This window comes from Coffea eugenioides, chromosome 5, assembly GCF_003713205.1.
Source record: "Coffea eugenioides isolate CCC68of chromosome 5, Ceug_1.0, whole genome shotgun sequence".
Classification (NCBI taxonomy): domain Eukaryota; kingdom Viridiplantae; phylum Streptophyta; class Magnoliopsida; order Gentianales; family Rubiaceae; genus Coffea; species Coffea eugenioides.
Window position 1 is genome coordinate 38,954,140 of NC_040039.1, and position 15,076 is coordinate 38,969,215.

General features: G+C 34.8%; 1 protein-coding gene across 1 annotated transcript; it reads left to right on the plus strand.

The window, feature by feature from the left end:
• The first annotated feature begins 1,610 nt into the window (after positions 1 to 1,610).
• LOC113771602 (probable disease resistance protein At4g27220) lies at positions 1,611 to 4,559 on the plus strand. The gene has a single exon (XM_027316175.1). The coding sequence runs from the start codon at positions 1,644 to 1,646 to the stop codon at positions 4,557 to 4,559; it is 2,916 nt and encodes a 971-aa protein (XP_027171976.1). The 5' UTR covers positions 1,611 to 1,643.
• The last annotated feature ends 10,517 nt before the right edge of the window (positions 4,560 to 15,076 follow it).

The following is a 15,076-nucleotide window of genomic DNA, read 5'->3' on the forward strand; positions in this document are numbered from 1 at the left end:
ATTCCACTAGCCATCTTTGAACTTCCTTCACGAGGGCCCGTAAGGCCATTGGTGGTCTGCTCCGCTGTTAGTTCAACTTTCACCATCCTTTCCTCAGCACTCAACAATCATTATACATAATCTTGGCAGAGTCTCAAGGTTTTCAGCTTCCTCAAGTTTTCTAGTCAGTTTCAGGTATAATGAGATCATATCCATCTGAAATTTGTAACTGTTGGAGTTCTTCTCTTATTTCACCATGTTATACAAATAGCTTTGCTTGGCACCAACATCTTGATTCAATTATAATTCATTCATCAAAACTCAACGATTATAGTTCTTGTAGTAGCGAAACATATACGGATAAAATATAATACAAATTTTTTTGTCTTTTGGCAGAGTCAGGCGATTCTCAACTTCTTCAAATCTTCAAGATTACTTGTCCTAATTTCAAGGTACAATGATATCACACTTGATTTTTTTTTTTTTTTTTGTGAAAAAATCACATTTGATCTTGAATCTGTAAATTTTGGTAGTTGTTTCTCATTGCATGATATTATATTTAGCTTTGTGAGGCCCGAACATCTTGGTCACTGGTTCTTCTTTCAACACATGGAGTGCTCTGTTCCAACAGAGGACAGAATGAGATGATCCAAACCTGGACCTAACTGATACTAACAAAACTAGATCCGAGCACAGGATGGATCTATAGGAGTAAATTGATCCTGTCGAGTGTGGAAACATATACGGATCTTGGCCTTAATCTGATAACTTAGAAGCTTTTATGTAAAATCTTACATTTTTATAAAAGTTTTATAACAATTTTTTTTGTTATAAAAAAAAAGATGCATATCAGTTTCATTTACTAAAATGCTTAATTGAATCAGCATAATTGGACAACTTCATGTTTATACGGTCTTCTTTCTACCAAATCAAATGTTTTAAAGCACGTTATGAGTTTATGTACGGATGGGATGAGGAGAAGTCTACTGTAGTACTGTAGCATCCTTCCTTTCAATTTTTTTTTTTTCAAAAAAACAAAAGGAAAAAAAGGAAAAATTGTTGACATATTTTTATCTAGGTAGGGTGTTTTGAGACATTTTCTTCTTCTTCTTCTTTTTTTCGGAATTAAATATTACATGAGAAGAGAGTTTCTACTAACTCAATATCAGCACAGACAAATGAGAATTCGTAGGGTAATGTATAGAAGTGTTCGGTGAAATTAATGAAACACCGAAATTTGTGGGTTTAGATATTCTATGATCAATTCAGTGCTTCAAAAAATAGTTTTTCTTCTAAGTTTTTCAAAATCAATCTTCGAAAGTTTTTGTCATTTCTTCAAATATTGAATGAAGTATTCAGTCAGAAGAATTCTAGATTAGCTAATAGCTGAACAATTATTGAATTGAGTGAAAAACATTTTCTTTTTCTGGTTATTAATCTTTACTAAACTATGTGTTGACTAAGTTCCGTTGGCAACTTTTGATGTTTCTCTTCAATTTTAATTTTTGGATTTCCTTCAATTTGCTTTATGCACCTAAGCTTGATATATATTTAAATTCTAGATGCTACCATTTTGGGGAAAAGCTCTGGCAGAAAAGACGGGGGAAAAGGTGATAGAAAAGACGGTACAGTTCGCATTAGAAAATTGCACGGGAAGGAGTCACATGGACAACGTGCAATCGGTAAAAAGGAATTGGCAAGAATTGAGTTGCAAAGCATTTGACGTAGAACAAGAAGTCAATGGGGAAGAAATGTCAGGTAAAAAGAAAAGGAAAAGTGAAGTTGACAATTGGTTGAAGGACGTTAAAAAGTCAAGTCCTGAAATTGATGCATTGGAAACAAGAGGATCATCTTGGAGGCTTCCACTAAAGGAGGATCCTGTTGGAAAGCTGCAATTTCAGGTGAAAGACCTTGTTGATCAGAGCCGTCATTTCGATGGGCTTGTGCTCGATAATTATGACAACATCGGGGAGCCATGCCTGCCAACCAAATTGTTTGGAGTAAAGTTCGATGAAGCTTTGAAGAGAATTTGGCCATGCTTGGTGACCGATGATATATCAAGCATTGGGATTTATGGTATGGGTGGAGTTGGTAAGACCACACTGGCGAGGCACATTGAGTACCATCTTTTAAAAAAGAACAATTATCGGGTGCTTTGGGTTACTGTATCTCAAGACTTCAGTGTCACCAGCTTGCAGGATAAGATTGCCAATGTCTTGGACATTAATCTATCCAGTAGGGACGAGGAAGACGCCAGGGCAAGAATATTGCGTGACGCATTCAGGAAAATGCTGAAATTAATAGTACTCATATTGGATGATGTTTGGGAAGAATTTTGTTTAGACAGGGTAGGGATTCCTCTTCATCCAAACAAGTGCAGATTGATTTTGACTACACGGTCACTGGAAGTGTGCAACAGGATACAATGTCAAAGAAAGTTTGATTTGCAAACTCTAGACACAGGCGAAGCTTGGGATTTGTTCAAGTATAAACTTGGCAGAGAGCCCTTGCTTCAAGGAGATTTGGAAAGTATTGCCAAGTCCATTGTGGAAGAGTGTGATGGTTTGCCTCTTGGCATTATCACAGTGGCTGGAAGCATGAGAGGTGTGAGAGACATTTGTGAGTGGAGAAATGCACTGGAACAATTGAAAACATGTTCAATAGGGTATCATGAGATGGAACGAGATGTGTTTCGCATCCTGGAATGGAGTTTCAATCGCCTGGAGAAATATGGAAGGCATTGCTTCTTGTATTGCTGTCTTTATCCGGAAGATTGGAAAATAATAATAAAGGGACTAATAGACCGATTTATTTGGGCAGAGCTGATGTCAAAACGGGACTCAAGACCAAAAGCATTTGATCAAGGGCAAACGATACTAAACAAACTGATAAAAGTTTGCTTGCTGGAAGAAACAAAAGATATCATGGGGTATGACTGTGTGAAGATGCATGATTTGGTCAGGGACATGGCATTAAGGATCACACATGGAAACTCCAAATCAAAGAGGAGACATGCACCACGATTCTTGGTGAAAAGCATAGGAAAGGGAAATTCTAAAGTAACACTGGAACCAAAAAAATGGACAAAAGATCTCCATGCCGTCTCCATTCATTCAGTTTCATATGACAGTGCAGAAATAGATGTTCCACCAGCCTGGTCACCAAATTGTCCTAAGCTCTCAACCTTGCTTCTTTCTCGGGTTTCCATAAAAGAAATCCCAGATTCATTCTTTCGGCACATGTGTGGACTTAAAGTTTTGAAGCTATCTGAGTGCCAAGGTATAACAGAGCTGCCTAATTCTGTTTCAGACTTGGTGAATCTCACTGCTTTGATTTTGAAGGATTGTAGATGCCTCCGATCTGTGCCACCACTGGGAAAGCTCAAACAATTGAGGCATTTGGACCTATCCTTGACTCATATTCAGGATTTACCTCAAGGTTGGGAGTCACTGGTCAACCTCGAAAGGCTTAACTTGAACGAGTGTCGGAATTTAAGTTTAAAGATAATACCAAAAGGGACATTTTCCCAATTTCACCGTCTTCAACTGCTATTATTGCCATGCAGTGGTAGGGTACAAGTTAATGATTCGGAAGTGCTGAACCAATTAGAAAGTTTTAAAGGATGTTTGTCTTTTACGGACTTCTATAAAATTATTCGGTGGCCAAAATATTATAATATTTATATCAATGACATCTTAACCGAGAATCCGTTTCCTGAACTTGATGAGGACCGGCAACATTTGTATTTCCATCGGTGTAAGCTTGGCAGAGGATTGAACTATCTGCCAGATGATATGAAACGTCTGATAATCCTGGATTGTGAGGGCATGGGCATTAGGCGCTTGTCAGATGTTTTTAAGAATTTTATAAATTTAAGCCACTTATCTGAATTGGTTATTGTGGATTCGGTTGGAATAGAGTTCCTCTGGCAACTGTCCTCTGCTTCTCCATGTGATCAGTTGGAAGTCTCATCTTTTAGCCCGCTTTGTCATCTCGAATTGCTACGCCTCTCCATGTTGCCAAATCTGGTTGGTCTTTTTTATGGAGAATCAGAACCATATTTGCTTCCAACTGGCACCTTTTCTTCCCTCAAAGAATTGGAGATCATTATATGTCACAACATGAAGCAGCTATTCACAGTGCAGTTGCTGCAGAACCTTCAAAATCTTGAAACATTAACAGTTAAAGATAGTGAAGGACTGGAGGAGATAGCAGCAGATGGCAATCGAGTAGGACAAGGAGGAGGAGAAGGCATCCAATTGAATTCAAGTGGAGCCACAGCCAATGTCATCATCCTTCGGAAATTACGGAGGTTGACTTTGAATAGGCTGCCGCAACTGAAGAACATTTGCAAGGCAGCCATGATCTGTGATTCAATTGAGGAGATTACAATATTTAATTGTCCAAACCTAAAGAGGCTGTCTTTGTTTCTTCCTACCATCAACGGACAACCATCTCTTCCTAGCACTCTTCGTAAAATCAGGGGATATAGAGCATGGTGGGAATCGTTAGAGTGGGACAATCCTTGTGCCAAAAAAGCCCTCGGCCCAATTTTTACCACACAGTGGTGGGATAAGTGAAGACCACCTATTTGATCAAAATCTTGACTGGTTCTCATGTACGTGTTTTCTCCCCTTTCTTCCCATTCTTTGAGCATTTTTCCCCAAAATGATCTACTTCTCCACTAGCATAGAATTTGCTATTGTATAGGAATCGATATTAATTCTTTCCGTATTGAGCTCAAGTTTTTTTTAACTTAATTTGAGGTGTAGAACTGCTAACACCTTTTCTTCAAACTACCTTTCTTATAGCGCTGAACTACGAACTTATAATCTGCCTCATAGAACTTTTTAATTTTTTTCTTATTTTTGTAAAAATAAATAATTTATTTTACATGGACAAATTAGTAGAACAACAAAGTAATTTACACGATTGTACTTGCGTTACTAATCAAGTGTTGTTTGTCAATATTTCTCAGGTCACTAGGTAGCCACAAAATTCCTGCAGCAAGAGGGGTGATGTTGCAAAAACAACTGTCCGTAAAAGACGTGCTTCTTCTTTAGCTGTATTACAGTTGCTGTTTTTCATCATGTTTTTCATACTGGAGCAGTGATACAGTTTTTTGTAACTATTCCTTGATTATAAACAAAACTGTTGTGGGGTAATATGACAAAATTTTTTATCATATTGCACTCTGTCAATTTAAACCATTCTATATATGCGGTTTTTGCTGATTTCCATTTCAAGCAATTATATATCTAGTTCCACTGATAATTCTTTAGCTAAATCCTTTTTATAACATTTGAATCCCTTCTTGAGTTAAGTATCTACACTTAGAATAAATGAATAGCAGAAGCTTTACATCAACTTTTCTATGTCACTTGAGCCTTTTATGTCCTGCTTCTTTGGCAGCAATTATTTATAAACAGATCAAACTTGTATGGAATGATTTTTTTTCTTTTTCAGAAACAAATGTAATAAACAAAAAAAAAAAAAAAAATCAGATGCAGTTTTGTCTTGCAAGAGCCATTCAGTTTGTATGTCATCGGGTATGGTATTGGCTATTGTTGTGAAAAATCAGACCATGTTTGAGATGGCCAGTAAAGCAAGCCTCAACTTGCTAATCTACAGTCTTGCAATTTATGAAGAGGCACAATCGAGGTTAATAACTTTCAATCAAGGAACAATCAAAACTAATTTTTTTCCAGTTTATAGTTGATTGATTTCAGTTTGAGCCTAATTCAGAGTCTTCACACTACAGAACTCAGTTATATGCAACCAATAAAGGAACAAAGGACAAACAGAAATTGGTCAAGGGCAGGAAATATAACATTAGTTGCTGTACAATGAGGTAAAGGAAGGAATGTGGTTTCAGATAATGTAACCACATCAACTAGTGATTCACCTAAAATTATTCTTCTAATGAAAATGATTAACAAATATCGCAATGTCAGGACATCCGTTTTTTGGTTGTTTTAAGGGGTCAAAGGATCATCTTTAAGTGCCTGATGATGTAGAAAGAAGGATAATATCTGCTAAAAAAGGATTACTCAGTTTAGTGAACTGAATGCTAGTTGATTTCATTTCCATAAAGGAATTGACCTGCTATTGTTAATAGAGCATCAACAAGTACTCCTACCTAGTTGAGCAGATGTTGCTATGGGAATCTCAGGAAGTATATTACCTACAACATAGGAAGTCAAATGCAATAAGAGACAAAAGGAACAGGGAAAAAACAAGAAGAACAGGAGAATTTCTCAAATAGCTGGCTGAAGTCTCAAGATAACAAGCCATAAGCTACAGAGGACATTATTATATTATCCAACAAACAAAGAAAAGAAACTGCTTGCGTACATGTGCTAGTTTTATTGCAGGAAGAAGCAGAAACAAAAGGATCAGAAGGCCAAGGAGCTACAATGTTATCATTGAGATCGCAACTTCCAGTAAATGTAACATGCGAAGGCAAGCTAGGCAAGAGGCAACAGGATTCTGGAGAATATGTGTGGTAAACTAATCAAAGGAACACAAAATTGACATTCATTGCTAAATTAATTTTTATAAAGAAAAAGTCTGATATCTTATAGATCAAAACATAAAGAGAAAGATAAATGTTATATATGATATTGGATTATTTGTTGAAACTATTACCTTTCAAGTAAACTACTGAAGGAAATCAGTTCTCAGCAGATTGCACACCATGATGATCCACAAATTTATGGAAGGAAAAAAAATCCTGTAAGTAATGTTTGGAAAAGTGACCCAAAGTCATATATTTGCAAGATACAAGGGAATGCGAACCTTGAGGTGAGAAGTCCGGCAGCTTTATACACATTGCTGGATATGCTAGCCCTCTGCAACTTCATACCAAGCAAGGAAGCACAATTTTCTGCATGCAAGTTAGTAATAAAGCTTTGCTCTTGCAAGTGAGACATACAACTCTCCATGGCATTGTAGCAAGATGTCTCATTATTCACTTGATCTCCGCTGTCTTTGAAAATTTTCAGCAATATTTGGAAATACCAGTGGGCAGGCTAATCATAGAGTTGGATGAAAATATGATCAAGACACTCTTGCTTTAGATGAATTATCATAGTTTACCATGCAAATCATAAAGACGCAAGCCATTATATGTGATAGGCTGCAGTGGTGAAAGTGCCTGTTGTGTTGCATGAGGCTGAAGATCTTTATTCGGAGGGACATAATAAGAAGAAATGAAATGCATTTTTAGTACTGCATCAGAACCGCCTATGGACTCATATGGACTGCTCATCAACAGAGGTACATCTGCAGCACATATAAATATATGAATTCATTAGAATTTAGAAGTATATACATCAGATTCTTAAAAAAAAAAAAAAAAAAAAAGAGCCATGTGCATGTTGCTTTCTGTCTAAATTTCACAATAAGGAGCTTTATGACACACACAGATTAGAAATTCTTATTCAAATGTCAGTAGTAGCCATCAACAGGCCATGATGTCAGTTTACTGGATCATGACAAATTTGATAGCAAAGTAAACGAATTTCAACTTCAAGTACAGAGTGTTGGATTACGTTGTGAATTGAAATAGCAGGACAAATCTTAAATGCTGGGAAAAACTTGAATAGTGCTTTTCAACTTTCATCCTTTGAAAGATTTCAGATCAATCAGACTTTAGAACTAAAAACTGATCAAGGGAATCAAATGTTGTAGTCCATGAATTTGGATTCTAACTCTTTGGCACAAGTCCAATATATGTTTCTAAATGAACAAGATGGCTATAATAATTGATAAAGATCAAAAGTGCACATAACTTGTAAAATTAATGATTCTACTAAAACTGTATATTTTACAATAACAATTCGGTACATTCTGAAACATTTCATCTCATCAATCCTCTCTTTTGCTAATAGTTTCATTTTATAGCTCACTGTTTGATTATAGCTAGCATTCTTTCCAAAGAAAACCGGTACTGCAGGATTTCAAATCTCAATGACTTTTCTAATAGATACATCAGCTTAGTCGAATATTAAACTCTAGATCACAGTAAGATCACTTCTTTTTGAACTCTCATCAACGTAGTTTAGCGAAAAGATATAGTCCATATAATTAAGAGATATTGATAGTGTAAAATTTAGCTACAAGAAATGCAAATTTACAACTAATAAACAAATAGGAAAGCATTCAACAAGTGCAGTACTCACAGATATCAAGCAAGAGTAGTTGAAGAACAATCATTCTTTGCACAACCACTCTTATTACTCTACCTTTGTAAATTGAATGGATTTCGAAATAAAACCAGATAAAGTGCTTGCCCTGAGTGTCTATTTGTGTTTATTATCTGCATGAACACATGGAGCTTTAGGCACAACCATTCTACACATATTATAGCTCTAGGGGCTAGGCCTGACCAGCAAATTTGGAAATTGTGCAATTTTCTGTGAATAAGTTGACATCATGAGTTATTCACACAGTGCTTCTGTTTAATTGACTTGTTCCTCTAGTTTCAACGAAAAGTACAAAGTTGCTTACCTCCCAAAATCATATTTGAGGCCAAATAATTACCCATTCTAATTATTTAGAGCAACATAGAAATATCTCGCATAATTTTTATATCATCACATACATGTTGTAATAATGAAAAAACGTCTCACATATTTTGTATATCATCATAGACATGTCCAGATAGACGGTAAAAGTCAAAACAAAAAAAAGTTATGTAAGAGTCAAATTTTTAAAGAGAGTAAATTTTTTATGCAATGTATAAATGAGCGGATGTAAATGCATGACACTTAATCTAATTTCAAATTTAAAATTCACTTTTCCCATACTTGACATACATCTATTCTTGTCATAAGCATAAAAAATCCTCTACACTAACAGTGCACAAAAACTTAATTTTTGAAAATACATGTAAATAGAACAATTATTATCTCTGACCCAACCCCCCCCCCCCCCTCCCCAAAAAAAGATCTATTCTAGTCCCTCTGGTCCCCTAACCTTGTGCTCCACTAAAATTTGTCAAGAAATGGTGGACTTTTTAGGCAAGAAGAATGATATTTTATTTGGCACACACAACTTTGTAAAAGAAATAAAGCAAAAGATAGTCTATCTTTCATTTTTTTATCCATTCCAATGTTATATATACTTTATTGTATAGATTCTCGTGTTTTCTCAATCACTTTTTGTACTTAAACAGTTTTAATAATGTAAGTAAGGATTGTGTTAGTGGATAATTTGTAAAGAACCTCTGTAAGCATCTTATAGTTTTATCGTTCCAAAAGCATGCCTGACTCATAATGATGATCAGAGCTGAATTCATCTAAATTTTTTATTATAAGAAAATAATAAAACCAATGAGATTTCCCACCTTTCGCAATTAAACACAAATCACAAAGGGTAGCAAGTGACAACTAGATACATGATCACTATAGTGCGAAGCATGATCACGGGATACTCACTTGCTGATTAACCATAATTAGTCCATTGCTTGAGTAGACTGAGGAGCCACTATTTCCTCCGGCATTTAAGGAATCAGAGGAATTTGGACCGTATGATAAAGTAGGAAATGCAAAAAAAAACTTGAAATTAAACAAAACCCTTTCCTTTTTTTCCCTTCTTTTAATGTCTAACATTTATCTTCATGTTTAGAACACGTAAAATTAGATGGTTGTAATTTGGACCCAGCTCTCAAAAGAAAAGAAGGTTTGCTTGTGTTTTAGTTTTCCATGTAGTTTTTTTTTTATTTTTTACTCTTAAAGGTTTGATAACTTGATAAAAAAAAAAAAAGTCAACAACAATTTGTCTACAAACTGACATAAAAATTACAGAAACCCAACTTATCAAGTAAAATGACGGTGTCAAAATGGCACAAATTGGAATCATACTTAATTAAGTGAAATATTCAAACTTGGTAGATTTTAGGGAGATCCCAAACACTGAAGGCGTGGTCTTAACCTCTAGGTTCTTATGTTGTAAGATACGCCTTTGGTGGGACAGCATTACCAAGCCTCTCGGTAAATGGTTATCTTATAGCTAGATTGAGACTTTGGAGGAGGCATGCCGCCTTTCTTTCAATTGGGAGCTCAGAAAATTGAGGCAATTTGGAATGATTGAAGTGTTACATGTAAAATTACATGATAAAAGAGTAAGAAAAAGATGCCAATTTATAGACTATAAATCTTTTATCCTACTCTCTATGTCAATTTTTATTTTACTCTATATTTTTTCCATGTAACATATGAATATACGACATGCTTTATTCACAAATTAAGTAGGATGTGTCGCATGTAAAATTATACGACAAAATAGTTGGATGAATATTGTGATAGAAAGTGAGATGGTAGGTTTAGAATCCAAAGTACTCTCTAAATCCTAAAGAGAAAAACTAAGAATGCAAATAAGTAAAACGTCATCATATTTTTTTGTCTTACATTACCAAACAAGACAAAGGGGTCATGCACTAAAAATTGGTTTTTCCTTTCCTTCTAATTAATTATTGGATTTGACTAATAGATATCTGGAGTGTTAATTTTGACAAAAGTATAATTAATTTGATAAAGGGCCCCATTGATAGGTACAATACATATTAGTATGTGCATTCATATGTTAAATTAGATGTGATACAAAGTCATAATTATTTACGCCTCAACATTTTTCTCTCATGAACCCTGAAACTAGACTTAACCTCTAGAGGAAAATCTTAAGCCCTTTATCCGAAAGGAATGTAGTAAGTTCCTAGGCTTAACTGCAATAAACTTAGGAGTAACCCCATCAGCTATTGGTCTACATTTTGGGCTCTTGGCGAAATCCTAAATTTCAGAATCTTTTAGGAAACTGTAAAATAACATTGGCTGGAGGAAGCAGAGAATTTAGAGAATGAATTCATTGTGTTGCAAAGAAGGGCACAACAGGAGAGCCATTGGAAAGGTTTCTTGGTTGGAGTTCATGTGAGAAAGATGCAAGATCAGGTAGCAGCACTTACTGATCAGAGTCGGAATTTCAATGGACTTCTAATTGATTGTAACATTGATTCATTAGTGGAAAGAGCACGAAGAAACCATAAACGAACAAGATCATCGAGGACAAATTTTGCTGGCCAAGAATTGGTTTCTTGGCCAAAAACTTGCATTACATGTTACCAAATACTAATTGGAGGACAAATTTTGTGACAATATGAGCCTCTATTGCGCGATTAATATTTCAAAATTAGACACAAAATTTTTATTTTCTTTGTTTCCGTCTAATTAGTTAACACTATGTTGGATCATCGCCCTCTTTATGGAGTAATGATATGGCAATATTTTAATGAATAAACACTAACTTCTCTTCAATGTAACTTTTAATGCTCCAATTTTACCTTAAATACTTCGTACAAAATCAGTATGATAGAATGTCAATCTCAATCAACTAATTGAGAACAGCTAACGAAACACATCGAGAAGAATATTATTTTTGATAAACTTTTCAAAAGTTCTCCGAGATGGCCACTAGTTGCCAAAAATTGCCAGGATTACTTACTATATTTTTCTGCATCATGTGCTCCAAGTTTAAATTACAAAACTTGAGTTTCTCTGTCTCTCTAAACTAATCTAAGTTAGAAGAATTGTTGCATTGAACTGTAAATTAAATTGCACACACTTCTTCTGCTGTCTGTGGAATTACACTGACCTCCTTAAATTTTCATGCCATATTATAAATGCGTTCCCTAATACGATCGAACTATGGATCACATCAGGAATATTCTATTATCGTTATGCACCATTGATAGGCATAAATTGCTATCATTAATTTTCATTTATTAGTAAAAAAAATATGTCGGAACTTGCACAATTCTTGAACAAAATTGTCATTGGAGTCCACTAGAATTCACTCAAGAAGGTGGAGCAGATTGAGAGGATTGAAGGGATAGACATCAAGAAAGAAAATCAATTAAAGTTGAATTTTTCCTTTACAAAGACTTTTCATATGCGTATAAGGAAACTTAATCAAACTGTAAAATTTTCCTAAACTCAACTTTTCCAAAATCGAAACTTGCATCATTCAAATTTGTGAAAAAGAATGATGTGGTATTGAACTTCCACATAGGAGTTGGTACACCAGTAATGAAAATAAAGGTGAGATATATTGTTTCTCCTATACTTTCTTTGCCTTCCTAATTCCATGCTTTGCAAGAAAGAACCAAATTTTGAATAGATAAAAAAAAAGGACAAAAGAAGAATAAAAAGAACCAGAAATTGATTAGATTTAAAAAAAAAAAAGGAGGAGAAGAAAGAACCAAAAATTAAATAGATAAAACAAAGAAGAAAAAGAAAGAAGAAGGAGAAGGAGAAAGAGACACATTATTGTACATATCCATGACATAGCCTCCTTACCAAATCTGTTGTCGTCTTCGCTAATATTAAAAGAAAGGAAAATTTGGCACGGCATTAGAGCGGAAAAACTCTGCAAGCATGGGGTTGAAGAAAGATTCTTCAAGTCAACAAATGCTAAACTTTGTTTTATGGTTTACAAATCTACAGTTCTCAATGTTTATGAACATTGATCGGCTTCTCCTATCTCAGCTTGAAATTATATATGTGATCTCCCTAATCCAACTGCATGTTATATCCTAAGCCTTCCCAGTAATGTCTTCTTTTTTTTTTATTACAATGTAGACATCTATCTATGAAGTTGGGGAAAGTGTTCCCTGTCAACAATTGAACACCAATCAATATCTCCATTTTTATCTTCTCTCTTTAGTGTTAATTGCGTTCTCAATCATTCATCTCTCTACATGACAATTTATATCTCATTAGTGTTGGGGGCCTTCCTTATCATCTTTCTCAACTTCCAATCCATGCAAACAAATTTGGGTTAAGATTTTTGGTTTTATAGCATTTCAAAATATTTAGTTAAATGAGGAACACTGAGTCAAGTATTAATATAACTCATCTCTAGGCGTTTCTTGCAACTCCCCTAGAAGTTTCCCCATGGCCTTCAGTGCCAACCTTGGTCTTAGCTGCTTATCAATCGTAAGCATGTAGAAACTTTAAGTAAAAATTTTTAAAAGAAAAAACTCTTCTCCTCAATTCCCAAAAGAATTTGAAGAATCAACATTGTTAATCTCCTCAATTCTCATATACTTCTGGGCAAACAAATATAACAAGATGACAAAGTTGCAATAATTGATGGCTTAAATTATATATTATCAATCTCCACGCCATCGCCCATTCACCATAAAGGAGTGACTAAATACAACTATTCTGTGTCGACTGTTAAGGCCTTCATTCCCATTGCGTCCCCGTACTTGTAAAGTAGGCGTGGATAAAAAAATGCACGTTCTCCTGTAGGTAAAGTGAAACTTTGCCAAAGCTTTTCAGCAAGTCATGAAAGATGGTGCCATAAATGATAAATCCAACCATATGCCTCCTTCTAAGAAGCTACGTGATGAAATGGACAACATAAATAAATATGTTAATAAATTTCCACCAACTTCTCCACTTGCAATGATAAATTAATGTAATTTCTCAAATCTTTCACGTAATCCTTTATTATTTTCCTTGTATGTGAGAAATTGGTTAGTTATTCATGAAGACTTATAATAGCTTTAAAAATTACTAATTACCATTGTCTAATATGAAAAAAGGGGACCCATGTCCATGATAAACGCTTGCCAAGTACTCCTTCATTTTCATACATAGTAATTTTTTTTATTTAATGATTATACATGTCATATGGACTTAGACCTTTTTTGACATAAAAATTTACATGCACCACTTCTTCAGATTCCGATTATGTGCGGAATTAATTATTACAAACGAATCAATTATTTCTAACTCAATGTTTACAAAGACAAAAGAGATATGGAGATTGGATGTGGGATGAGGAAAGCTCACAGCATGATGTGTTAAAACGTCCCCTACTTCCTTAAGGAGCTTTCATTAAGTCATCAAAATGGCAATATGGCATGGCATGATCGAGCAGAATAGTATGATGTCGTCAAAATAATTTGGGAAAAACAAAAAACAAAGAATAGGAATATTAACAGTCTCTAAGTAGGTTGTGTTATGAAATAATTACAAGATGTGGATGTTCGTTTGTATTCTCAAGTAGATAGATACTTATATTCTCCCTAGATTCATTGGTACATTGGATGAACCCATTTATGAATTCAAGACTAAATTCATGTATTTATATTTAATAAGGTTCATGTACCTTGATCTTGGATCACTTATATATAGGGGTGAATCCTACTTCTTTTTGTAATCTGGAAGTACTTTGATCAGTGAAGATAATAATACTATAGTTCTTCTATCTCTCTCCGCTGCTCACTCTACTATTCCAATCCCTACTATTTGGTAGTTTATTTTATTAGTTTCACAACACGTTATCAACACGAGCCTCTACCTTGAGCGAAGGAAAAGTACGAGTCTCTACCTTGAGCAAAAGTGAAGCACGAGATGCTGTCAAGGTTCTGCCCAAACAACTTTTGACTATTTATCGAGGTGAAATTCTTTCCTACGAATTTATTGCATATTCTTATGGCTAATCTCACAAAACAAGAGTTCGTAGCTCTTGATATTTCTTGAAAAAATTATTTATCGTGGGTTTTTGATGTTGAAATTCATCTTGAGGCAATGGGTCTTGGGAATACTATTGTTAAAGAGAATGACGCCTCAAATCAAGACCAGGCTAAGGCCATGATTTTCCTTCGTCATCATTTAGATGAAGGATTAAAAGTAGAGTATCTTACTGTCAAAGATCCTCTTGTCTTTTGGCAGGATTTGAAAGAGAGATTTGACCACTTGAAGTTGGTCGTTCTTCCAAAGGCCTGATATGATTGACTTCACTTACGGCAACAAGATTTCAAATCCGTCAACGAATATAATTCAGCCATATTCAAAATTATTTCTCAATTATCATTATATGGCGAAAAAATCACTATGAAGATATGTTAGAAAAGAAAATTTTCTATTTTTCGTTTCTCTAACATGCTCTTGCAGCAGCAATATCGAGAGAATGGATTTAAAAAATATTTTGAACTTATCGCATGTCTTCTGTTGGCTGAATAAAATAATGAATTATTGCTGAAAAATCATGAGTCCCGACCAACTAGTGCAAGTCCATTCCCTGAAGC